Source organism: Dama dama, chromosome 14 (assembly GCF_033118175.1).
Source record: "Dama dama isolate Ldn47 chromosome 14, ASM3311817v1, whole genome shotgun sequence".
Lineage (NCBI taxonomy): Eukaryota > Metazoa > Chordata > Mammalia > Artiodactyla > Cervidae > Dama > Dama dama.
The window spans coordinates 1,038,269-1,065,265 of NC_083694.1; the positions used below are offsets into that span (position 1 = coordinate 1,038,269).

Genomic DNA, 26,997 nt, shown 5'->3' on the forward strand with positions numbered 1-26,997 from the left:
CTCTTCTCATGCGTCTGGTCTGGGTTGTGGAGCAGTAGTGTTCTGTAGTTTGGGCTTTGTTTCTGTCATCAAACCACTCAGTTTCCTGTTCTGCTGACCAGTTCTCACCGCTGCATTTTCTCACCCTCCTTTTCCTTCCCCTGGTGTAGATCAAAGTGGTCAAAGCGTTCCATAGTTCCCTCCACGAAAGCATTCAGAAACCCAGGAACCAAAACTCCATCCACAACTTCATGACCCACCCTGAATTCACCATAGATGAGGAGGGGCCGCGAACACCACTCCTGGATGAGCAAGAAGAGGAAATTTTTGAAAAGGTGTCTAAGCCTGGGACTAAGATGCCCTCGCCGGATGGTGAGGTCACTCCACAAACCAACAGAAACAACAATTCGGTGGATTGCTGCCAAGTACAAATTGTTGCTTCCCACTCGGACAGCCCTCTACACAGCCTGGAGACGTCAGTTTGAACTTCATCCTCTGATTCCCATTCCTGCCTTCCCTATCTCCCTTTTCATCTGTCCCATCAGTAAGGTGATGATGGGAGTTTTCACTGTCATGTTAGCTGCTCCCAAGTATGTGTGAACCGCACCTGACCATGAAGAGGCAAGAGCACAGACCCACAAGGATTTTAACTGAAACTTGAGTTGGGGTTTGTAGCAGGACCCAGTTAAGCCCCAGGCAAGTGATAAGTGGTGGATCTATTCCTTGGATGTGTCAGTGGTCATTTTGAGAGAAATGATGAAAATCATCTTGGCGTCTACCCCACCTCCAGTTCTCCCCAGTATTCATGCCTATGTCACTACTCTCCTTACTTCTGGATTTTTACCCTATGAGTCTATGCTGTTTATGAGCTCAGTTCAAAAGTCAGAGCTACAAACATCATCAAATGAAATGTGTTGAGGTAAGAATGGAAGGTACAGATTCAGCCTATAGAGTGATTGTTTTAAAACAATTTTTCCATTTTGAAAACTTATACCTAAGGCCCTTAACCTCCTTCTGCCCTTCCATTCAAACCTCCCCACAATCTCTTGGTCCTTTGTGACCATTGTCTTCCTTACCTTCACTCTTTTTTAAGTTGTGATGATTAAGAAAATGGAAAGAATATGGGTGAGTTGAGTCAACTTTGACCTTTCTCCCTTCTGGCCCCAATGGAACTCTTGATTTATTTCTAGAGACAGATACATTTCTTTGCTGATGGTCCTTTGGAAGCAGTTGAGAGCAGGTAATACGATATCCCTGTTGTTGCCAGGTTATCTACTTCTAAACTGCCATCTTGTCAGGCCTGTGGTTTCTAAGTGCCAGGAAGATGAGCCTTGACCACAAAGCTTACGTGTATGTGGTTTGTAGTTTTTACCTGAAGCCTGAGCTTTCTCCTGTTCCTAAAGTGGTGGCAAAGGAATGAATTAAGGTTGACCCTGCCTCCTAACTGGACTTGGATATTAAGGAACAGAAGCTGGCAGATCTAGGACAAGACAGACCATCGAAGCCAACCATGAGTCCTCCTTGGGGTAACCACTACTGCTTTCAAAGCCATCTGCTAAGGCTTTTCTCGGGTTGGGCCTGATTGTTGGGGGAGTGAGGATTGAGGAGGCGTGGGAGAGGCCAAAGTGCCCTTGCAGCAGGATCTGAGAAGCCAGAAACCTGGAGCTCAGGTGACTGGGGTCAGCTTGGACATTGCCTTCGGTTTTCTAATTCTACTCTGCTGTGTCCCTTGACTCATCTAGTCACTGAAAGGGCCCCAGCCTTTCTCATATATTCTGATTTTGAAAATATATGGCTCCAGTGACACTCTGCTGACTTAAAGGAGCAAAGGGAGGCTCCCCCCGGACTCCCGCTCCCTACACCCTGCTCAAGCCCCTTCTAGAATTCTCAGTGCGGCCCAAGGAGGCCCTGTGCCTTCCCCCCCCCGAGCACTGCCCAAAGCATCCCCTTCCCCACCTGGCTCTCAGCAGCCAGGGAATTGGCTAGGAGATTTTTAAAGTGTTCCTTAATGGGACAGGGTGGAGCCGCACGTGCAGTTTCTCCATTTCTCTCCCTGCTGTGCTGACATAAGCTCTTCCGTGCAGGAGTCAGCTCATGTCTGCCAAGTCCCATCTCCACTGGATAAATGAAGCCTCTCCCCTCTTTCTCGAGTGACGGGGGTGGGGAGAAGGGCCCTGAGGCGGCTGGGGACTGCTGCATGTCCACCTGGGGGCCCGGTGACCTAACCTGTCGTCTGCAGCCTTCTCCTGTGGCTCCCTCCTCCCTCCCTCTCTCACCAGAGCTGCCCTAGGAAGGAGAAGTAAAGAAACGGTGCCCCTGCACATCCCGTTAGTGCATCAGCCCCCAAGTCTGATTCTGGTTTTGTCAAAGTTACATGCTTCAGTGATCTCTTTTTCCTCCGTCTTCAGTACTAATGGGGAAAAGACAGGTCACCCGAGGTGTTCGGTGTTCACATATATATTTATTAAGTAATTGGAAGATTTAGTTCTGTCGAGTCTTTTATTACCTCAGATCAATTTTTAAAACAAACTTTGGAGGCTATTTTATCATTCCTGCTCCCAAAAGACTCTCATGGTGCCTGACAAGTTTACTCTTGAGGGCTTGTGTCTACTTGTTTAAAGTCAATGGGATTTTTTGTGTGTATTCTGGTTTCCATAGTAAGAAAGAAAACATAGAAATATTATGCAAACAATATATAGTTTTCTTTAGATCATAAACTGATATTTTTTGAGTCAGCCATATGTATTTTGTTTAAAGGATTTAAAATAAAGTGCTGTCATGTGACCCTGTGGAAGGGGGCACATAACCAACTGTTAGACATGACAGGTGACCTACAGTGTATTTGCAATTGGTTTTAAAACCAATGCACCACACTACCTTTCTCCAAACAGCCATCTTTATGCTTCGGGGGAAGAATTTTGTTGGATTCTAGAACTTTTTAATATAAATTTTGCTGATATGGAATTGAGCAAGTTTAAGTGTTTATGTGCATATATTTTTTATATATTTTTTTTCCTATTCAGTTTCAGTGATCCAACTGGCAGTGAATAAATATGGCGTAAGTTAATAAAGCTTTCCCCAAAAAATGGTGCTTTGGATTTGAAAAGAGTCTGATGGGGAAAAGGGGGAAATATTATCCTAGATTCCTCTCTTGATAAAACTAGAAAAATGGGCAGTAGATTACCAATGGGAAGGAAGGCATCCAGGAAGAAGGAACAGCTGGCAGGAAATAAGTGCACATCCCCATGGAAATGGGTATCAGGAACTAGTGATCAGGATCAGGGACCTCGGGTAGATTTATATTTCTTGAAGAATAGCTAATAGAGTGGTACCCAAAACACTGGGCTGCATGGGTCCTCTGATTTGGGGGTTGCATTTTTTATGGTTCTTTCACCTCCTGTTGCCCCTGGAGTTTTCCATTAGTGATTTCTTTGTGCAAGGATTTGATTTGAGACTTCTCCCCCTCCCCTAGAAAAGTTTCATGCAATATATTAGGTGGCAGATAATAGCTCTACACAGAAAAATAAAAGCTGGTTCTAGCCCTAGGTGACAATCTTGACTAGATCCTTCCCATAGGTGTCCTCTGCTTCTAAAATGACTCTCCATCTCTAAGTGTGGTAGAGAGACCAAGAAATCCCGCAGGCACTTGTGAGTTCTTCAGGGTTTGCATTTCTTCTTCCCTTGAACTTCAGAGGGGAGAGTCCGCACAGTTAAATATGAGTGATTACCTCATTGCCAAAACCCAGGGGCATGGCAAGCTCATGAAACCTCTAAACTCATCACTTCTCTTTCCTGTCTTCCCTGCCTAGTGACTGAAGCAGCCCCTGATGCCATCCCAAAGTGCACACTTCCTCTTCCTCCCTCTGCACAGCTGGGTACCCCCTCACTGCAGGGGTGGGGATGGGACCCTTTGTAAATGCCTGCTCTTCTTCAGCCTTTACAGGCTCTTGCTCAGAACAGACCAGACATCTTTCCGTTTAGCTCAGTGCTGTCCTTACCTTCACAGCCTGCTGTTAGACCTGCTGTCCCCTTTCCTCCTGATTAGGAGAGGTGGGGGGAGGTGAGCTCCCCATGACTGAATTGGCCTTTGGTTCATGTTTTCTCCCTGTATGTATATATGCCATATGTGAATATGCCATATATATGTGCCAACAAACCTATCTACATTGTTTCAAATTAGCACACAGATAGGAATTTTGAGTTTCTTTTTTTTTTCTTTTCAGTAACTAGTATAACAGGCACTGGTATTTTGTATAAAAGAAAAAAAAACAGAAGATTGATTATCGTGATCTGCATGACATACACAAACGGTGATATCAAAGCAATGTGTACCCCAGTGTGTGTTGCTATAATCTACAGTTCAGCTAAACAGTACACCCAATCTGTATTTGCATTTTAATATTATTTAAGCTCTCTGTACAATGTTTTGCATGTATTTATATGGTTCTTAGGAAAAAAATGCTATAAATGGCAATTCTGAAATTCAAATATGTTGTTCCATTGAGATAGGAAGAATGGAAGGGGAGTTTTAAAAGAAGGAAAAAAGAGATCTTTTTTTTTTAGAACCAATGAAGCTGTTGCTGATGAGCAGAAACCAAACTATTGTGCACTGAGAATAAAAATCCATGCCCACTTGTGACTGTGCTATCCTCTGTATGTATCCACTTTTGGGTAAAGTCACTGGTTGTTGAGATTGAGAAGGGCCCTGCCACGGCCACTTTGAAAGCCCATCTGTGCAAGCCCAGGACTCAGCCTATTACTGGATCCTAAAGTGTTTCTCTGCCAACACTTCCCTTTAGTGATTCACAGCCCTGGTTGCCAGTTTCATTCCCTTAGGAAATGAGCTTTGCTCTGCCCACCTTGGTTAGAATCTGCAATCAGAGAACTATGAAGCTGGGGCTTTTGAAAAAGGATGAATCTGGAAGGATGAAAAAGAGTCAGGTTTGGCAGTCCTTTCTTTCTCTGTTTTAATTTTTAACGAAATGCCTATCAGGAAAATTAGTTTCCCTTATGTTAGCAGCTGGACTTCCGTCGGAGCTGAGTTGGTAAAGAATCTGCCTGCAACACAGGAGACCCAGGTTTGATCCCTGGGTGGGAAAGATCCCCTAGAGGAGGAAATGGCAACCCACTCCAGTATTCTTGCCTGGAGAAACCCACTCCAGTATTCTTGCCAGAGGAGCCTGGCGGGCTGCAGTCCACGGGGTCACAAGAGTCGGACACGACTTAGCAACCAAACCACCACATATTAGCAGCTATTCCCTACCTTCCTTCCGGAGTTCTTCAGTTCCCACCCTCCCAAAGGTTTTTTGGGGGGTTGAGAGTTTGTTTGTTTTAGCTGTTGTATTCACTGGGTCTCTAGCATGACTAATATTAGACCTTAGTTTCAGGTCAAAACAGCTTTTAGGTCAAAACAGGTCATTTAGGTTCTGAGCTTTCACATCTCAGAATTCAGAGCTCCTCCCAGCAACTCTCATCCAGATGCATCTATTCTCCTTTAAAATAGCAAGGAAGGAAAGGATCTGTTGACTCCCCAAGGTATTTTAGGGGAAGTATGATGTTGAGGAATAGCCCAGCTCTCCTGGCTGTTTGAACAGGTCGATTCTGAAGGAGGAACCAGCCACGGTTGGTAATCGTCTGTGTGAGCAGTCTCACCCACTTTCCTGCCTGTCCCAGGTTGCTCTCCACAGGCAGAGCCACATTGCCCACCTAGATTCTTTCAAACATGCTGGGAGAAGATAACTAATAACCAACCAAACAAATAGGGTCTGGGACTTACTTGAAAACAGAAATCATTCACAAAACAGGACTAAAGTCTTTTTCTTTCCTTTGTAGCTTCCATCCCAAATATCCTTACTTAAACGGGATGCAAAATACACACACGCACACAACTCGAGTCCTTTCTAAAGTTCAGCCCGGTGTTTCCCCCCTCACTCTCACCTTGTCTTTGTTGGGCCCAGATCTGTGCCTCTGCCACCTCAAACAGGATATCAAGGAGCTGCACGTCCCAACCCCAGGGTGTGCTGAGGCATGAAGCAGCGCTTCAGAGCAGCTTTCTGGCAGAGACCAGTGTTTCCTAAGACATTGGTTTAATGGGTATATAGCCAGCCAGCTCCCTAGGCTTGAGTTACCACATGGGAAAAAATGTTCTTTTCTTCCATCTTTTCCTACCCCCATTTCCTGGAAAAAAAAAAAAGGCAGTTTCTTTGCCCTCCATCTTTAATAATGGTTTGTGAGTCTCCCCTTTCTCAACTACTGTATCCTCTCCCTGTGGCCACTGGGTTTGTTTGAAACTCTCCACCAGGACTGACTGACCCCGCCCCCAGCCCCCAGCCCCACCCCACCACCCCGGCCCACCCAAGTGTATACACACAGCCAGACAACTGCCTAACTTATTCTGGGGAAATCCAAGGATGATTCACTAGGTACCAGTAAGCTGGTTACCAACCCTTGACCTGGGTCTATTAGGGCATGGCCTCCATGCCACTGCAAGCAGGATAAAAATGGTATGTCCTTTACCAGCAGATTTTGAAACCTGTTATAAATAAAACATGCACCTGTTACTATCTGTGTAACATCATTAACATCCAGTTGTCCCCCAGATGAACCTGAGCTATAAGGACTAATAGTCAACTTGATTCATAGACCAGCATACTTTTAGCCTTGCCTTTTAGCCTTTTAGGCAGTGACTTCTGGGTTCTGCTGCTGCTAAGTCACTTCAGTCATGTCTGACTCTGTGTGACCCCATAGACGGCAGCCCACCAGGCTCCTCCGTCTCTGGGAGTCTCCAGGCAAGAACACTGGAGTAGGTTGCCATTTCCTTCTCCAATGCATGAAAGCGAAAAGTGAAAGTGAAGTCGCTCAGTGTCCAACTTAGCAACACCATGGACTGCAGCCTACCAGGCTCCTCTGTCCATGGGATTCTCCAGGCAAGAGTACTGGAGTGGGGTGCCTTTGCTCTGGGTTCTGGGCCTGCCTGTATCCAGATGGAACCAATCGTATACCTTCTCTGAAGTCTATTTCAAAGCATGCCTCCCAGTTCTCAGAAGATGAAGTACTTGAGCTGAGTGGCCAGTGCCGTCACACTCAGAGCTGGCTGCAGCCCCTGGGTTCAGGCCTGGGCACCACATGGTTTCTCTGATGTCCCCTGGACTAATGGCCATGGAAACCATCCTCTAAACAGCACGACTGATTAGGTTAGGTTTCTTGTTTTAACTCCAGATCTTCATATCTTGGCCTTATTTAAAGCAAATATAGGGGACTCTTTAGAAGTCCCCCTGGAGAAGGAAATGGCAACCCACTCCAATATTTTTACCTGGAGAATCCCATGAACAGGAGCCTGGTAGGCTACAGTCCATGGGAGTCACAAAGAGTCAGACACGACTGAGCAACTTTCACTGGAAGTCCAGCGGTTAGGACTCTGCTTTCACTGTCAACGACGCAGGTTCAATCCCTGGTCAGGGAACTAAGATCTCACAAGCTGCACAACATGGCCAAAAAATAATAATAATAAAATTTTAAAATAAAGCAAATATATATGAAAACTGAAAAGAGGATGTGAAGCTGGGGAGAGAAGGGCTGGAAACTACTGATTGCCTTCAGACGCGGTTACCCAGACTCTTCATTTGAGTTAAGCATTTCCCGTCTTTCCCATTAAACCCTTGAACTGAAACTGCTGCTGATCAGGTAGGAGAGAAAAGGAGTTTGAATGTTTTTCTGCTCACCCTATGGTGGAGAAGCTTAAACAGAGTAATTAGATGGAGTAAAATCCTGATATAAACTCTGCTTCTTGACTGGCTTGATTTTCCATTTCTACAAGGAAAAAGTGGAACTACATCAATGATTTTCAAGCTACATTTTAAAGACCTGAAAGGGATTCCTTAGTGATGATTCAGAGCCCACGGGTATTCAACAAAAGGAGCACTTTTTTAATATATACAAGTATTTGACTTCTGGGTCAGCTGTAGCTTTAAAAAAATGACTTAAAAGCCTTATGAACTAGCCATCCCTAAGGGCCCCCAGCTCTGAAATGCTGAGGTTCTAGTGAACAAAATCAGTGCTGAAATGATCCAAATGTGGGTGACACTGTCACAAGTTGTGTGAATAAATGCACAAGCCAGCCTAACTGGGATCCTGTCTTTATTGTCTCCTACTATAGTTATTAATGTAACATAAATAATATAAAGTAAAAGTTTCTGATTATAGATCCTTCTGCTGAGATTGTTATCTGGCTGTTCTGTGTTGGCATTTGTTGGGAAAGAGCAGTAGTTTGGGAATCCAGAGACCTAATCCAATGGAGTGGCATGAAATTAGAGAAGCAAGAGGGCTCATCTGAGCTTTGGTAGAAAGAGCTAGCCAGGAATTTGAAGGCCTGTGTTATAATCCCAACACTGGGACGTCCCTGGTAGTCCAGTGGCCAAGGCTCTGAACTTCCCAATGCAGGCAGCCAGTTTTGATCCCTGATCAGGGAACTAGATCCCGCATTCTGCAACTAAGAATTCCCATGTCACAATGAAGACCTGGCACAGCTAAATAAATAATTTTTTCTTAAAAAAAAATCACCAACCCTGCTAATTTGCTGTGACCTAAGAGTCTCTCCAACTCTGACACACATGCTTGCTCTGGTATCTAAAAGTGCTATTAATAACTGTAAGAGAATATCTAGGTGGCATTTCTCCATTGCTTTATCGCCTCTAGAATGCAGCACTGTGTGTGCATGGAGCACTACTGCATACTGGTACCTGCAGGCTTCACCTGAGGCTCAGCCATTTATACCTGCAACAAAGACAAATTGTTCCCCAGCCCTTAAAGTACAAGAAATCAATTTCTTTTCTAAATCAAGTTGACTCTAGTACCAAAATAGCTAGCACTGGCCAAGATCTGTGAGAGGCGTCTGCTAGTCCTTTTTTAATGGTCTCATCTCCTCCCCTTGGATATTGGCCCACTCCTTCATTCACCAAGTATTTATTATGCCAGGCACCAATGTATGCGTTTGGGATACAATATCAAACAAAGCAAAGACTCTGACACTTTTAAATTTAGTCTTGTGGAGAGAGACAAAACAAACAAATACAGAGCATGTCGAATGGTTACAAGGACCAAGGAAAACAGTAAAGTGGTGTGAGAAAAACAGGGAGCACAAGCCATGCGGATTGGTCTTTTGCAGAGTGAGTGATCCAGGAAGGCATCTCTGAAGAAGAAGACTGTAAAGAGAACTTATGGAGTAAAAGACTGAGCTAGTAAATATGTAGAAGAAAGAGATTTCAGGCAAAGCAAGTGTGAAGGACCTGAGGCAGGCACTCTTGCCTTGAGGACATGCAAAGAAGCCAGGAATTGGCACTGAGTGACTAAGTGGGAAAGTGAAGGAATGAAGTTCAGAGATGGAGGGACGGGAACCCGTAAGCCAGTCTAAGTTTGGCTTTCTTGAGACAGGAATTCATGAGAGGGTTTTAGCTGAGGAGTCCAGTGATCTGTCTTACAGTTTAAGGAGATAACTTTGGCTGTTACGTGGCTGCAGGCCAGGGAAAATGGAAGGAACAATAGTGCAACACACACGCCTCACATGGGCCTAGCCCAACACTAAGGGATACAGGTCAAGTCAACCCTCCCTGTCTTGCTATTGTCCTAAGACACACAAAAAGAAAATGCTTGTTCAAAACAAAATTAAACTGTTTGCCACCCCAGCTTGTTCAGGAGGCCCTAGTTCATGAGACAGTTGAAATGATTCTTTATTCACTCCCAGGAGAAGGGGACAGAGAACCGACCCGACGTCTGCCTTGCTTGCTCCGTGTGATCGCAGGCTGCTCCGGCGCCTCCCCTGGCGCGCTCGGCGCTCTTCCCGGTTCCTGCCGCGACGCCCCGTCCTCCTCCCGCCCGTGTTGCCCGGGGCCGGAAGCCGCTCCCCCGCCGCCCCGGGGCCGAGGGAGGGGAGGCCGGCGGCGCCTCCCGGCGTCTGCCCCCCGCTCCGCAGCTGCCGGCGCTCGAGGGGATGCTGCCGGACGGAGAACGCAGACGACCGGGCACCGGGGCAGCCTGCCCTCAGACCGAGGCCCAGGAAAGGCCTGCTCGGCAGCGGCGCCCGGCGTCCTCTCTGGGCCTCAGCTAGCAGACAGAAGCTGTCTCCCTAGCCGGTCACACTTCTTGCTTCCAGATTCCTTCCCCTCAACTCTTCCCAAGGACCTGAAGTTGAATGAGAGCATGGAGCAGAGAAGTGAAAGAAGTATTTACGTACTTTCCAAATTTCTCTGTCCTGTCTGAACCCTACTCTCTCACAGTGTTAACTTAAAAGAAGGGTATTTGCTGCCTTTGTTCTGCTTCAGACATGCCTGGGCCGGAGAAGGCCTCTCCATGAGCAAATGCGCAAGGAGGGATGGGGCTGTCAACCAGCTGTCATCCTGCTCCATTGTCTCAGCTCCTAGACCTTCAAAAACAAAGCCTGGCTGCAGCTGCCTTTCACACAGGGCAATTTTGGCATGTTGGGGGAGCACAGAAATACAGGAGCCACTGATAACCCCTTCCTAGGGCAGAGGAGACCCAACACACTGGGTTGCCCTTCCTGGGAGGAGCAGCAAGGGCAGTGCTGAGATGACTTTGTCCTTCGGCCCATTCGTGCACAGCAGGAAGAAAAGGCTAGGATGTTCATTTCTTTCTCAATATCTCATCCTGTTACACACTTAGGTCATAAATTCACAACATCAATAAGCACCAAGAGAACCTCTCAGAGGACCCAGTTAACTCTTTAAAGAGTTGCACTGTGCCAAATGCCAGAGATGTAATAAATTAAAACACAGTCTGCCTGAGAAGGTTCAAAGTCTGTGTGGGGTAACAAACATTTAAACAACTCATCCCAACAATTGGGAGGTGCTATTACAAACAGGGCCATGAAAATACAGAAGAGCAAGAATCCAGTTCCAGATGCAAAGGGCTTTACAGGAGTGGTGATGCTTATGACAAATTTTTTAAAATAACAATTTTGTTTTATAAAAATGAGACTTCAAACAATGGGTCCAAAAAAAGAAAATAACCAAATACCTCAAGCCGCACACCCAGAAATAAACTCGTACATGTGATTTTACTGAAATTCTACAAAAGAAAACGATACTCTGTTAAAATGAAGGAACTAGTGCAAAGGCCCAGAGTATGGAAGGACAGCGAGCTGGGTCGGCTTGGAAGGCAAGGGGGTGGCTGCCTGGAGCTGACCACAGCAGGAGGGCTGGGACCACATCTGGTTTTTGTGCAAACCGGTACTCTGTGGTGGGAGACAGCCCAGAGACACGTGCTTAAAGAAGAAAGAAACGCACAAAAGGTAGGCAGGCTAAGCATCCAGAGAGGAAGAGAGAAAGGCCTGAAGGGGCAGTCCATTAAGTGTAAAGAAATGAGCCTCATGCATCAGGAGATGATACTGTAAGCATCATCTTAGCAACCGCGTTTAATGAACTGTTGCATATGCCAAGTCCTAAGTCAGGCATTTTTCATTGTTCAACCAATTAATTCTCACAAAAGCATTACCTAAATATCATTATGATTGTCATTTTACATCCAAGGATACACCCAAAGAGATTAGAGGACTTGCTCAAGATCACCCAGGTAGTAATTTAAGATCTGATACTCTTAACCCAGTGCTTCTGTTTTTCCAAAGAGGATGTTTAAGCATGTTGCCCCTCCACCTCAAAAGGCTTTGGTTGCTTGGATGCTTAAGTTCTGTCCACTGAAAACCAATCTTAGAATCTTTAGAATCATATGTCACATTCAACCCTTCAAGTCATTCAGTTCAGTCAGTTCAGTCGCTCAGTCGTGTCCAACTCTTTGCGACCCCATGGACTGCAGCACTCCAGGCTTCATTGTCCATCACCAACTCCTGGAGCTTGCTCAAACTCATGTCCATCGAGTCAGTGATGCCATCCAACCATCTCATCCTCTGTCATCCCCTTCTCCTCCTGCCTTCAATCTTTCCAGTATCAGGGTCTTTTCCAGTGAGTCAGTTCTTCACATCAGGTGGCCAAAGTATTGGAGTTTCAGCTTCAGCATCAGTCCTTCCAGTGAACACCTAGGACTGATTTCCTTTAGGATGGACTGGTTGGATCTCCTTGCAGTCCAAGGATCTCTCAAGAGTCTTCTCCAACACCACAGTACAAAAGCATCAATTCTTTGGTGCTCAGCTTTCTTTATAGTCCAACTCTCACATCTACACATGACTACTGGGAAAACATAGCTTTGACTATACAGACCTTTGTCGGCAGAGTAATTCTGCTTTTTAATATGCTGTCTAGGTTGGTCATAGCTTCTCTTCCAGGGAGCAAGAGTCTTTTTAATTTCATGGCTGCAGTCACTTGTCCACAGTGAGTTTGGAGCCCAAGAAAATAAAGTCTCTCACTGTTTCCACTGTTTCTCCATCTATTTGCCATGAATAGATGGGACCACATGCCACGATCTTAGTTTTATTCAATGTTGAGTTTTAAGCCAACTTTTTCACTTTCCTCTTTCACTTTCATCAAGAGCCTCTTTAGTTCTTCTTCACTTTCTGCAATAAAGGTGGTATATCTGAGGTTATTGATATTTCTCCTGGCAATCTTGATTCCAGCTTGTGCTTCATCCAGCCCAGCATTCCTCATGATGTACTCTGCATATAAGTTAAATAAGCAGGGTGACAATATACAGTATTGATGTACTCCTTTCCCAATCTGGAACCAGTCCATTGTTCCATGTCAGGTTCTAATTGTTGCTTCTTGACCTGCATACAGATTTCTCAGGAGGCAGGTAAGGTGATCTGGTATTCCTATCTAAGAATTTTCCACAGTTTGTTGTGATCCACACAGTCAAAGGCTTTGTCATAGTCAATAAAGCAGAAGTAGATGTTTTTCTGGAATTCTCTTGCTTTTTCTATGATCCAGCAGATGTTGGCAGTTTGATCTCTAGTTCTTCTGCCTTTTCTAAATCCAGCTTGGACATCTGGAAGTTCACAGTTCATGTATTGTTGAAGCCTGGCTTGGAGAATTTTGAGTACTTTGCTAGCATGTGAGATGAGTGCAATTGTGCAGTAGTTTGAGCATTCTTTGGGATTGCCATTCTTTGGGATTGGAATGAAAACTGACCTTTTCCAGTCCTGTGGCCACTGCTGAGTTTTCCAAATTTGCTGGCATATTGAGTATAGTACTTTCATAGCATTCTCTTTTAGGATTTGAAATAGCTCAACTGGAATACCATCACCTCCAGTACTTTGTTCATAGTGATGACTTCACATTCCAGGATGTCTGGCTCCAGGTGAATGATCACACCATCATGGTTATCTGGGTCATTAAGCTGTTTTTTTGTATAGTTCTGTGTATTCTTGCCACCTTTTCTTAATATCTTCTGCTTCTGTTAGGTCCATACCGTTTCTACTTTATTGTGCTCATCTTTACATGAAATGTTCCCTTGGTATCTCTAATTTTCTTGAAGAGATCTCTAGTCTTTTCCATTCTATTGTTTTCCTCTATTTCTTTGCACTGATAAAGTGGTTAAAGATAACACTAGAGCAATCAGGTTTGAAACACATATCCTGTCACCAGGAGTGAATAGTTTTCTTCTACTATCACGACGAATAACTTCAGATATCTGTTTTGTGTTTTGAGTGGTTGGTTTAACTGGTCTACCGTGGGGAGGGAAGGTGTGCAGCCAGGGCCGGGAAACCCAGAGCTCAGTCTGAGGCCTGGGAGCCTCATGTGAGGAGGCTGTTTCTCTCAAGCATGGAGGCAGGAGAAAATAAGAGAGGATGGAAGACTCGGCTGACGCAACAAGCTGTGTAGATGATAAGATCACATGAGATAAGACCTTGAGATGGTCGCAGGTATGGGGAAGTTCTTGAAAAAATTTTTAAGTAGCTGTCAGGGTTCTGAGGTTTGGTTCTGTCTGCTCTCCCACCTGCCATCTTCCAGATTCCCCATTCCCACGCCATCTGCTCTTGGCATCAGGTCTGGGAAGTCCTCTCGCTTCCAATCCCAGCACAAGTGCTGCAGCAATGGATCACCCTTCACCCATGAATCAGCCGCAGACACCAGAAACCTCTGTTTGTTTCTAAAAAGCGCCTTCCAGTGCTCCTCAGGCCTGCTGAAACAAACACTGTCAATCTGGAGGCTGATAAAAATCTCAGTATCACAGAAACCCAGGGCGAGCAATCACAAATGCCCTATGACCTTGACTCCTCTTGAATCATGCCCCCCACAGACCACAGCACATCAGCCAGCCCAGGGAACAGGGTGCAGGCGCCCTTGCTTCTATCATATTGAGAGCTGAGCGGCATTTCCTGGGCCCCAGGCTTCATTAGCACGTTGGTGGTATTGCTTCCTGTAGCTGACTATCTGTTTCCATTCTGGCAAAGTGTTTGCTCTCTTCTCTCTGCTTTGGGGGTTGGGGGAAGATGAGCTTCTCAAGGAGCCTGTCTCTGCCCTCTTGGCCGTCTCCCCCTCGGCGTCCCGCACGTCCCCGCCACAAGGCAGAGCGTCTGGCGTCCCCCTGAGCCGAGCTGAGGAGCTCCGCACCCAGAAGAGCTCTCCCCTGCCGCAGTTAGCATCGCAGCCACATTCAGGTAGAGCCAAGCTCGTTGTTTTGTATTTTGGGTCAAGTCAGCCTGACATTTCAGGGACAGACACAAGGTAGAGTTGGTTGGGGGAGAGAAAGTTCTAGAAAGACAGACTGGAAGCTTTAGAAAGGAAGAAATAAAAACCAATAGGCTTTTTGTGATGGATTTTGATAAATAAAAATTTAAGAAGATGAAAATTTGAGAGTAAAATGTTGTATGTTAGGGAATGTTCAGAAAATGGAAACCAGGAGGATTTCTGTCATTTTTATCTACTAAAAAAAATGCTTATACTACACGGGATTATATGCAAAACACAAACCAATCCTGCCTTTTCTCTTGAAAGTCAGCAGTTTAAGAAGAGACAGGAAAAGTGGCAGACCAGCTGGCAAACTGATGACGATTAAGAGAAGGCCTAGGAGGAGAAGCTGAAGCCCAAGAGGGTCGCGGAATAATGGATGTCACCACATCAGTGCACTCGGAGACCACAGGGAGGACCTCAGAGCCCAGCACTCTGCAGGGAACCCTCGGCAGTCTGGACAAGTGAGTGCGGGGGCGGTTAGCGCTCCCCTCCCCTGATTTAGAAAGAGGGTCCTGGTCTATCCTGGGAGGCTTCTACCCCAGCAGCCTTGCCACCCCTCACCAGGCTCTCGTCTCCTAAGACCAATAAACCCTGGGCTCAGAGAGGTTTGCTCAGAACTGCCGGGAGGAAAGGAATAGGTATTGAGAAGAGAAAGGAGTTGTTGGGAAGAGAGAAAATATGATAACACACCACTTCCTTAGAGCTGGCTTCCTGACATGGTTGGGTTTCTCATGCTCAGAGGCCCTCATGGCAGTCCTTGAGCTTTCCTTTTTCAAGTCCCACCGATCACTCCTCAGAGAAACAGAAACAAAAACCAGTTTCTGCTCCGATGGAGACAAACGGCCCACTCTTTACACAGGTGTGCTTTAGGTCCTAAACACTTGCTGTGAATAAAAAATGGAATCATAGAGATGATAAAGATACATCCTTAGATCCTAAAATCTCACAGAATTAATCATAGATGTAAATCTTACAGCTAAAACCTTCAATATTATATTAACAAAAAGTCCATCAATAGTTGAAACTTTGACACTGAGAGGTATTGATTTCAGTGCGATGATAAAACCACAGCTCAACAGCAATAAATTTAAAATCACTGTAGTTTGGGGAGGTAAATGTCATTACCATGACAAACAAATACATGTCCCCTGCTGGTGGACAAGGTCATTGATGGGGAATGAATTCATAAAGTAGAATCCTGCAGCACTCCTCCAATACTATTTCTATATCCATTCATTTGTTAATTTATTCATTCATTAATTTAACATATCCACCAGGTTCCTACTGGGTGCCAGGCACTGTTGCAGGCACAAGGTGAACAGGACAGGCAAGGACCACCTCCTGGAGGTTACAGTTAAGTGGAAGAGTCAGATACAGACAGGTGAACAAAAGCATGGCTAGTGTAACATCAGTCAGTCCTAAGTGCTACGGAGAAAAACCAGGGCAGAGTAAGGGGGCTGCCCGAGAGCACTGAGGAGGGTGTGACCGGGGAGGACCTATGTGAGCACGTGACATTTCAGAAGAGACCTAAATGAAATGAGGGAATTGAACTGAGGGAGAGGGAGCAGCGGGACTGAGACAAGACTGTGCTTTGCTGGAAACAGCATGGAGTCCTGGTCATCAAGGTCAGAGGGAAAACAGTAGGAAAGGAGGTCAGAGGCAGGCAAAGGCAGAAGAGAAGAGGCTGTGACATTCTCGCCGGTTAGGGACTATGGATGCTATCCCAAGTGTGATGAGAAGTCATGGGGGGTTGCAAGCAGAGGCGGCACGTGATTTGATTTAACTGTTTAGAGGATAGCTCTGGCCCCTGTGTGAAGGTAGTATGTTGGGGCCAAGAGTGAAAGCAAGGAGATCATTGGAGAGGTTCTTGCAAAGGTCTGTGTGGAACTCACGGTGGCTCAGACCAAGGTAGTGGCAATGCAGGAGCAAGAGGTGATGCTTTGGGGTAGACGTGCAGGTTGAGCAGATAGCAACTGCTGGTTAACTAGCAGCAGGGTGTGAAAAAGAAAACATTCACAGATGACTCCAAGGTTTTGGCCGAGCCATTAGATGACGAGAAACAGCAGAGGAACAGGTTTATGGGGGGTGGGGGGAGAACAGGAGTTCTGTTTTAAACATTTTTGGTTTGAGATGTCTATTAGGTTACCACATGGGAATGTCCAGTATGAAATTGGGTGAACAAGTCTAGAACTCATAAGGACAAAAACCTTCCCTAATGGATGACCTGGTTTCTAGTATTTGGAGAGGCAGTTTCACTAATGATGCATTGTGTAACCTCAACTGGCTGCTTCCTATAGCCAAAGCAGAGCAGTAGCTCTGGCCCTGCCCAGGAATTACAAGTAGCCTGGAACTTAACTCAGTGCATTTGCATTGGTCACGTTCCACAGAATAGCAGAGTGTTGCCTGAAGACCAGCTCCACGAGTTGATGCCACCGAGATTATTAAAATGCAAGCAACCTGGACTCTTGTCCCAGAGCTGTTCCGTAATCGCAACTGGATAATCTCTTCCAAGCAAGACAGAAAGCTGAGGGGCAGGGAACAGGTTAAGCAGGAGCAAATGGACTTGACAAGTTTGGGAGACACTGTGAAACCGTAGAAAGAACAGTCTTTGGGGCCAAACAGACCTAGATTCACATTCCATCATGCTCCTTCCTACCTATGTGATCTTCCATATGTTACTCTACCTTACTGAGTCTAAATCTCAGATTCCTTGGTCACAAAGAGAGATGGGATTGTTGTACAGATTAAATAAGCTTTAATGCAAACCACTGGCATCCAGTGAACATTCAGAAGGGCTAGCTCTCTTCTCCCACATCCTCTTCCCCTCTCTCCATAAGGAGATAACCCTCTCTTCCACCACCCAGCCCATCCCGCTCAGAGTTCCTTCACTCGGCTCCCACCTCAAATCCTTGAGTCCTACCTCTTGAAGGAAGCGTCTTCCCCCCTCCTCGCCCCATGGCTGGATCATGGCCCTTGGTTTTCCTCACAGAGCTGAAGACCACAGCAGCAGCATCTTTTCTGGGTTTGCGGCTCTCCTTGCCATCCTCCTGGTTGTTGCAGTTTTCTGCGTCCTGTGGAACTGCAGTAAACGGAAGAAGCGTGAGTCCCTTGTTTGTCCAAAGTTGAGACACACTATGATCAATTGTCTAGTCAGGAATTTAAAGCCCAGTTCTCAGATGGCACAGTGGTAAATAATCTGCCTGCCAATGCAGGAGATGCAGGAGATGTAGATTTGATCCCTGGGTTGGGAAGATCCCCTAGAGGAGGAAACGGCAACCCACTCCAGTATTCTTGTCTGGAAAAATCCCATGGACAGGGGCCTGGCAGGCAACAGTCCGTGGGGTCACATGGAGTCAGACATGACTGAGCACAGACACATATATTGCCCTCCAGAGCTAAACTGCTGCACCGAGGAGTCCTCTGTCCTCACCTAACACACAGGTCCTTGTCTCCGTCAGGATCACAAGCTGTGGCTCTGAAAGGCTCTGTGCTGAGTGGAGCCTCACTCTGAAAGCCATGCCCTGGTACCCTGTGCCCATTTCTTCTTCCTGCTTCTGTCTCCTGAGTCCCCTGTTCTTCTAGCTCAAAGGCATTGGTCAAGTCTGGAAACACATTTTTCATAATACATGGTGAGGGTGGGGAATATTTTCAGGCGCCATCTCTTCCCCAAGGGTCCCCACATTCTGTGCAACTAAGCCCAGCCACGACCTCTGTGTCTCTCATTGTCTTGCAGGGCAAGTTCCCTACCTCCGAGTTACCCTCATGCCCTTGTTGACTCTGCCTCGACCCAGACAACGAGCCAAAAATATTTATGACCTCTTGCCCCGAAGACAAGAAGAGCCGGGTAGGTTTTTCTTTCTAATCCATGGAATCCAGGCCTACAGAACTTCTGCCTCCAGAATATACATCTCACCTACAAAAGCGTCTTCTTCTAAGCATGCTACTGACCTGCTCTTCAGGGAGCAGGCGAGAAGGCGGGACAGACAGACGGCAAGGTTCACCTCTAGTGGGGTCTGGGGGCTTGAAGAGGGAGCAGGGAGTCATCGGGATCAGGGATCTGGTTTGGGGTTTTCTCCAACTTCATTGAGAAATGATTGACATATGTCACTGTATGAGTTTATAGAGTACAGCATGATAATTTGACTACACAGATTACAGTTCTGGTTTCCTTGATGCAGTTAGCTGGGTATGTCTAAGGTTGGGAAAGACACACAGGAGGAGAACATGGCCACCAGCCTCATGTCAGGGAGGGCTCACCCGAGAAGCCTGCTCCCAGCCAGCTTCCTTGATTCCTGCGCTAGTGTCCGTTTGTCCTCAGCTGGCTGAGGAGTGTTCCAGGTCTCCCAGCTCATCATCCTTGTAGCCCTGACCCTCTCCCCACAGAACGCTGACCCCCAAATACCAGATATCACACAGATCCACTTCACCCAGAATGTGAGGACTGAACAGGCTGAAGCACTTGGAGGACTGGCTGACCATGCTCAGGGTTTGCTCTCTGTCCTTTCAGGAAGACATCCCTCAAGGAGCATCCGTATTGTCAGCACCGAAAGCCTCCTCTCCAGGAATTCTGACAGCCCTCCCTCAGAGCATGTGGTAAGAGTCAAGCGAAACGACAGTCCCTTTGGGAGAAATGACATGTCTCTGGCAGAAGAGCTGAAGTGCAAGAGTTCTAGGTTTTGCTTCTTGTTTCACTATAAAGGGCATGTCCTTTGGCACCCCAGGCCCTATTAATAAATGGGAAGACTAGCCTCAGAACTGCCCTACCACCCAAGGCAAAAAATTTAGAAAGAGAGGAGCAAGTGCTTGAGATTTTAAGAAGGGAACCAAGGCACATGTATTCAAGGACACTTGTTGGAACTGAAATGTATTGCCTTAACAAAGACATGATAATGTGTTTTCCCAAATAAGGGTTGTCTCCTGTACCTTAATTATCTTGGGAGGGTACATAAATTTTCCAACAGGGCTGTTGGTGCTCAAAGCACCCTTAAGGTTCTGCTTTGGGAATTACTTCCAAGCCTATGTCAAATTGTTTCAATCTTCCTCCAGAGCCGAAATACTCATAAGTCACTCAGCACTGCGACTGGTGTAAAAAGTGTTGAGCATGTTGGGGATACCTTTGCGTCTGGCTCCGAAGGCAGCTCCAAAGGAGGAGACGCACAGCAGTATGGGGCAGAGGGACTGCTATGAAGATCAGGGCGCTCGTTTCCATAGATAAGTCCTCATTAGCTTGTTCAAATAATTTTTTTCTTCGGTTTGACGGCGTCCCTGGGTGAGTACGGCCATGGTGCCACTGCTGCTGATTGGCTCGTTACCCGGCAGCCTTTCTTTACCCAGGGCTGCTGATTGGCTCGTTACCCGGCAGCCTTTCTTTACCCAGGGCTGCTGATTGGCTCGTTACCCGGCAGCCTTTCTTTACCCAGGGCTGCTGATTGGCTCGTTACCCGGCCTTTCCTTACCCAGGGGCGCAGGTTTGATGACCACGTGGCCGCCTCCAAGTCGCCACATTTGCTTCCTTCTCCTCTCGCATGTCCCATTCTTAGGCTCTGGTCCTGCTTGTAAGACTTCCTAGGGCAGCAAGTCCACGTGGCTATAAAAGGAAGAATGGAGGAAATCCACTGCTTAAGCTAGTTCTCGGATTCAGCTGAGCCCTGCGGGGATTTTGCACTTAGAGATTAGATCTCAAGCTGACTTAAACCTACAAACACGTTTGGATTGTACTCTATATTGTTTGAAGGTTTGAACCAGTTGCCAACATTTAAAAACCTAAGAGATTTCACACTGAAGTCCAGATATCCAGCCTTTTTTGAAAATCAGACGTTCTGGAAATCAGACCAGCATTCCTCAATGACCATAGCTGATCTGTGTGTCAGCTACACCCATGCTAACAATAGCAAGCATTTCGTAGTGTTTCCTTTGTGCCAGGAGCTAAACAATTTACAGGCAATAATTCATTTTTTTCTTCACAAAAACCTCGTAGTATTGATATTATTATGATTATCCCCATTTTATAAGTTTGGAAGCTGAGGCACAGTGAGATTAGGTAACTTGTGTAAACTCAGCACAGAGTGGTAAGGTTAGGACTTGCACCCTCAATCTGAACCTAAGCCTCTACCTTTAGCCACTATGCTGGGCCTAGCAATATGTTCTGGGGTGGCAAGATCTCTCTAGTTCATAATACTTCCCCCACTGAACCCCCACAGTGTGGCAAAAAACCAGTTACAATTTATTGTCACATTTACACGGCTGCTTTTCTTAAACCCAGCCTACTTCACTCATCCCAGCCTAGCGTCAGAAGCCTTGTGTTTGAGACCCTTGATTCAGAGCTTTTCTCTGAGTGAAGGAACCATTAGGTGTAATAGTACTGGGTGTGGAAGAAGAAAGAGTTTGCCCTTATTTCTACTCCTACCCTGTCACACGCTTTCTCTTCTTCCTTACAGCCCTCCCAAGCAGGCGATGCTCTCCACATGCACGGAGCCCATACTCACGCCATGGGGTATGCAGTGGGCATCTATGACAATGCCATGCGGCCCCAGTTGTGTGGAAATCTTGCTCCCTCAGCTCACTATGTCAATGTCAGAGCTTCAAGAGGTTATCCGAGCACTTCTTCAGAGGAGTCAAGAGATTATGTCAATATCCCCACAGCAAAGGAGATTGCTGAGACTTTGGCTTCTACCAGTAACCCTCCTGGGAACCTCTTCATCCTCCCAAGTACCAAGGAGCTGGCGCTGTCTGAAGAAATAGATGAGGGTTGTGGGAACGCCAGTGACTGCACCAGTTTGGGGTCTCCAGGAACTGAGAACAGTGATCCACTCAGCGATGGGGAAGGGTCTTCTCAGACCTCAAATGACTATGTCAACGTGGCAGAGTTGGATCTCGGGACTCCCCAAGGGAAGCAGCTCCGGGGAATGTTTCAGTGCCGCAGGGATTATGAAAATGTACCACCAGGTCCCAGTAGCAACAAGCAGCAGGAGGAGGAAGTGACATCCTCAAACACAGACCATGTAGAGGGCAGGACAGATGGTCCAGAGACCCACGTCCCACCTGCCGTGCAGTCAGGGAGCTTCCTGGCTTTAAAGGATTATGTGGCCTGTCAGTCGTCTGCCCACAGTGAGAACGGTCCGTGGAAACGTGCAGAAGAGACGTCAAGTGAGGACTCTCACGACTATGAGAATGTGTGAGCTGCCGAGGCAAGAGCCGGGGGCTGAGCAGCGGCCTGACCCGCGGCTCTTTCCTCACAAACTAAGACCCAGCCAGCCAGCCGGCAAGCCACACGAAGTGGTCGCTGCTGCCAGATTCACCCTTGATGACCCTGTATTTATTTCAGTGGTTTCATTTGGTTAGGCTAAGGAGACGAAATGAGTAGGGAGCTAAGGGCCTCTCAAAAGCAGAGTTTCGAGAAAGCCAGAAAGTAATTCTTCTCAGCAAGTTTCTGTTACTTCTCGTACCAACTTAAGAATGTTTGCTGAAACTACCTTACAGAATTGTTAGGAGGCCAAAAATGGAAGAGTCCTTTAGTGCACAGTGGAAACATGATGTAGCCTAAAATCATTACCTTTGCCAATAATGGCAGGCTGCAAAGAAAGAATACAGGTTATCTGGTAATCCAGGCAGAGGCCAAAAGGAATGAAGAAGCTGGAGTGGGGTGGGGAGGGAGAGTTTCCACTCTAGAATGAGTGTGGACCACCAAACGCTGGAGAAAACACAGAATAATAATGCTCATCATCGCTGAGGGGATTGCAAGCCATACCCTTCACTCTGGAAAATTGTTCATCAGTTTCTTAAAAACATACACTTATTATATAACCCAGTCATTCCACTATTAGGTATTTATCCAAGTATAAAGTTTCTGTTCACAAGAGAAAAAAAAAAACCTCATACATTACTGTTTATAGCAGCTTTATTCATAATTGTGAAAACTTAGAAATAAATAAGTCTTTCAACAGGTGAATGGATAAACAAGCTGTCCTATATCCACACAATGAATTTATCCACACTCACCGGTAAAAAGGAGTGAAGTATATAGGTTTATGCAACAACATGGACAAATAAACACATTTTGATAAGTGAAAGAAGCTATACCTAAAAATCTACACATTGTATGGTTCTACTTAAATGACATTTCTGAAAAAAGCAAAACTGTAGAGGCAGAAACCAGATCAGTGGTTGAGAGATTTGGGAAGCAGGAACAAAGGAGCTGTACAAGGAGATTTTTAGGATAATGTTTCTATAAGGTGATTGATACTTGACTGTATGCATTTGTCAAAACACACAAAAAAAGCCTGTACAGCACAAAGAATGACTTTATTCTATGCAAATTTTAAAAATTCACCAGGCTGTTGGGGGCCCCACAATATAATGCAGATTGTAAAAATTGAAAATTTTTGTAAAAGTTTTTTAAAAATTGAATTGGTTTTACAAATGTATGGCATAATCTCACTGAAGGGAGTGGGGGAAAATTGAGCTGGCTTAAGTAACTTTGGAAAACAATATTTTGCTTAAAAATGTAAGATAAAGACACGAAGAGCTGAACACAAACACTGCAGTGTAATTGATAAATTTGTGTCTCATGGGAATATAGTTTAGCAGTTTTGAAGCTAAGTCTATCCTCGAGTTGAACAAATAAGTAAATAAGATACAGGTAAGGAGAGGCAGATTTCTTACTCTCAGAGAAAGAGGTAATAAATAAGCAAGTAGAAAAGGAAATACAGATGAGTGCACACGTAGGCTTCCCAGATGGCACAGTGGTAAAAAAATCTGCCTGCCAACAGAGGAGACGCAGGTAAAACCCCTGGGTTGGGACGGTCCTGCGGAGAAGGAAATGGCAACCCACTCGGTATTCTTGCCTGGGAAATTCCAGAGACAGTGGAGCCTGGTGGGCTACAGTCCATGGGGTCACAAAGAGTCAGCCACTTGCCGGGGTCCAGCCCCGACAGGATCCAGGGGATACCCTCAGGATGAACGGCATTGGCGAGAGAGAGAGAGAGACAGAGAGAGAGAATGACCAGATGGGGGTGTTTGCAGGGTCTGGCAGAGTCTGGCAATGCTTTATTTTTTACTGTGGCTTTTATACCGTAAATTAGTACATTTCTAAGGGGAAGATAGTTTAACATTACATCAGCTTGTACTTCATGAAACCAGGGTGTTTTCTGCATACTTCTTTGTTTATGAGGGTCTTGTACGTTATCTTCTGGCCTTGGGGCCTACTGACATTTTATGACCTAGGTGAATGCAAAGCTGTTTTCCGTAATCTATTCTTTAATGAACACAAAGGTCAGTCCTTTTGCAGAAGTTATCAGTTAAATTTATCTAAAAGGTTTACCACACAAAGACTCTGCAGCTCCGTTGAGGCAGCCTCTGTTTAGCATTCCTGGTTAAAATTAACAATTCTAAACTCTTATTTTTCTAAATCTTTAACTATAACCACTTTTAAAATAATATTTTTATGTTCCCTAATAGGGCTTCCTCACCTCCCGAAGGGCTCTGTGCCTATTAGGGCCTTTATGTGATCAGATTCTTTATGCTGTTTATGATTAAGTTTTCGTGAGCAGTCATGTGCATTAGTATGCATTTGCCAAGCAGGCTAGAATGCCAGCAAATGGGTCTAAATTGAAACACTCCTTTCATCCTGGATAATCTTATAGGATACCACCGTCCGGCGGACATATTAATTAAAGTTCTAAGTTGATTCTGTTTGGAAAGAGATTGGGAGGGGCCTTCTACCCTTGTCACAGAAATTAGGGAGTAGTCTAATATAGCAAGCATCAGAAAGACAGAGATCATCTTTAAGGTGAGCGCCGGGGCAGCTTTTCGAAATCCCTGAAAACCTGATCCGCCTTGCCCATCAGGTTTTCTCCCTCATGACCTTGTCATGGGTGGGATCTCGTGTGCCGGCTCCCGACACACACACAGACACACTCACACACACAAATACATAGGCTAGTATATATGCGTGTGTTTCCTAATTCTGCCCACTAGAGGGTCTAGAAGCAATGATTCTCCCAGATCTTGGTTTCTAAATATCATTGTCCGATAAAAGGAACCAGAACTCCTTGGAGGAATAGCTGGTTTTAGAGCTGAGGCAGGGAAAACACAAGATGAGTTTGACCACCATGTAGAAAAGGAAAGAAAAGAAAGAAGCAAGGGGTCAGGGGAAGAAAGAAGACAAGATGAGAGCATGTCAAAAGGAGCCAACTGAAAGCACTCCCACAGGTAACTAGAACAATTTAAGCAATAAAAATAAATATTTATAATGTAGATTTATAACTTAAAGAATAAAATAAATATCCACGAACCCCTACTATAATTCTGCTTTGGGCAAGTCCTGATGAACGGTAAAATTAGCAGGTGGCACCGTATGGAAAAATAAGATAATTTCATAACTTCAAAGAATCTCCCTTCAAATATTTATTCACTACTGTGATGGTTTTAATGTTTATCCATAAATTATTTGATACTTCTCTTGGCACTTAATTCCCTTCACCTTTGGTGTGGGCTGGATTTAGTGACTCTTTTCTAAGGAAAAGAATGTGGAAAAGAGAAAATAGTAAATCTACAGTGAAGAATCTTGTATATATGTAGGCTATTATACATGTGTATTTTCTCTGTGCACTGGAAGGTCTAGAATCAGTGATGCTCCAGTAGGAATGAATGTACTCATCTCTCAGACCTTGGTTTCTAAACTTGATAGACACTGCCTTAACCATGTGATCAAGGTCAACTCACCATTGTTAAGCTATGTTGTGGACTTCCCTGGTGGTCCAGTAGTTAAGAATCTGCCTGCCAATGCAGGGGACAAGAGTTCGACCCCTGGTCCAGGAAGAGTCCACATGCCAAGAGGCATCCAAGCTTGTGAGCCATAACTACCGAGCCGTATGCCGGAGCTCCTGACGCCCTCGTGCCTGCAGCCTGGGCTCTGCAACAAGAGAAGGCCCCGCAGTGAGAGACCTGAGCACTGCAGCTGGAGAGCAGACCTCACTGCCACCCTGGAGAAAGCCCACCCGCAGCAGTGAGGACCCAGCACAGCATAAATACACACATAGACGTTACGCTGCTCTGTGACCAAGGACAAGGGCGCTTTACCCCTGCGGTATTCTTCCCTGAAAGCCACAACCCCAGTCTTATCGTGAGAAGCATTAGAAAACTCAGATTGAATGACATTCAACAAATACCTGACCAGAACCCTTTAAAGTGTTACAGTCATGACAGACAAGGGAAGGATGGAGAAACTGTCAGGCCGGCAGAGACCGAGAAGATGTGATGACTAAGAACATGATACCTTGCATTGGATTGTAGTACATGAAAAGGACATTAGTGGGGGAAAAGGTTAAAAAAAATAAAAAGAGAAGAAAGTTCATATAGTCGTTAATAGCATTGTATCAATGTTAATTTCTTAGTTTTGACAAAGGTACCAAGGTTACATATTTAGCATCAGGGGAAGCTGTGTGAAAGGTACGGTAACTCTCTGTACTATCCCTGTAACTTTTCTGAAAGTTATGCCAAAACAGAAAGTAATTTTAAAGCATGGACAAAGCTGGGAGTGAAGGCATCTAAGTTCATTCCACTCAAATAAGTGTGCCTTTGTTCCTTTTTCTGCAAAAAGGGACATGATATAAAGCACATGCTACTATTGTTGCTTTGGATATTTGTGTTAGTTTTCTGCATGGTTCTGTTAATGTATGTATTCAGTCTCTCCTATCAAACTGCAGTCCCTTTGTCTGTAGGAAAATATAATTAAATCCTTTGTGTTCACCCTAGTTCCTAGCACAAGGCCCAAGATAAAGTCAGGTTATCAATAACTGACAGGTGATGATGCGAGTTCAGTGCATGTCCTTATAAAATGTTGAGTGATGTTTTTCTGTGGTTCAGGAATGGAGGCCGAGGCTTAAAGCTAAGCATCAAAAGTGTAACAACAGCCCACATTTCTGAGTTCAGAGCACCACCAGCTGTTAGGGGTCAGCCAAAAACCCTCAGAGCTTACTGAGAACAGGAAAATAAGTCCTAACGTGCACTGCTCCCCACTGCGTTGCACCTCCACTCTGCAGGAGAAGACTGAGTGTGACTGTGGCTGGCCTCTGAGGATACGCTGGTCGGGAGGAGTTTCCTTCCTCCTCACGGCCTCCGTCCCCAGGGATGGGAACCATCTAACCATCTCTTCTGCAGAGACCTGCACCCCAGGAAAAGGAGAAAGTAGCGTATGTGACAGAACTGGAAGGAAGGGCTTTGGAGGGGCTGACTACAAGCTGAAAGTGTCACCAGAGAAGGAATCTGGGCCTAGGTCATTTTGTTGGTACCATGTCAACAGGGTGCCAGGGCAAGGGACTTCTAGGATAAACCTGGGAGATACAGGACATCTGAAGTGGCTTCACAAGCACTTGGGTATGTGCTA

At 45.6% G+C, this 26,997-nt stretch overlaps 2 protein-coding genes across 11 annotated transcripts in view; both read left to right on the top strand.

Moving 5' to 3' along the window:
• The window catches only part of ATP2B4 (ATPase plasma membrane Ca2+ transporting 4), a 101,068-nt gene extending 96,453 nt beyond the window's left edge, over nt 1–4,615 (top strand). For 5 of the 7 annotated variants that reach the window (XM_061159843.1, XM_061159840.1, XM_061159837.1 and 2 more), the window contains one exon: nt 150–4,615. In XM_061159843.1, the coding sequence (XP_061015826.1) occupies nt 150–464 (315 nt within the window). In that variant the 3' untranslated portion in view covers nt 465–4,615. The remainder of the gene's footprint in view (nt 1–149) is intronic. The other 2 variants (XM_061159841.1, XM_061159842.1) reach the window with 1 other exon arrangement.
• A 9,562-nt stretch (nt 4,616–14,177) lies between these two features.
• On the top strand, nt 14,178–26,704 carry LAX1 (lymphocyte transmembrane adaptor 1). 4 transcript variants are annotated; one of them, XM_061159845.1, is made up of 6 exons: nt 14,178–14,539; nt 14,881–15,073; nt 17,602–17,711; nt 18,346–18,456; nt 19,120–19,205; nt 21,050–26,702. In XM_061159845.1, exons 2-6 carry the CDS (start codon nt 14,985–14,987, stop codon nt 21,788–21,790), a joined length of 1,137 nt encoding a protein of 378 aa, XP_061015828.1. In that variant the 5' UTR covers nt 14,178–14,539; nt 14,881–14,984; the 3' UTR covers nt 21,791–26,702. The 4 variants fall into 4 exon arrangements, with proteins under 4 accessions (XP_061015828.1, XP_061015830.1, XP_061015827.1 ...); XM_061159844.1 differs by having other exon boundaries at nt 14,179–14,539; nt 14,877–15,073; nt 21,050–26,701; XM_061159847.1 differs by lacking the exon at nt 17,602–17,711 and having other exon boundaries at nt 21,050–26,704.
• The last annotated feature ends 293 nt before the right edge of the window (nt 26,705–26,997 follow it).

Coding starts and splice junctions, on each gene's coding strand:
- LAX1 (XM_061159845.1), top strand. CDS start 14,985: ATGGATGTCACCACATCAGTGCACTCGGAGACCACAGGGAGGACCTCA. Junction 15,074..17,601: donor ACCCTCGGCAGTCTGGACAA/GTGAGTGCGGGG, acceptor TTTTCCTCACAG/AGCTGAAGACCACAGCAGCA. Junction 17,712..18,345: donor CTGCAGTAAACGGAAGAAGC/GTGAGTCCCTTG, acceptor ATTGTCTTGCAG/GGCAAGTTCCCTACCTCCGA.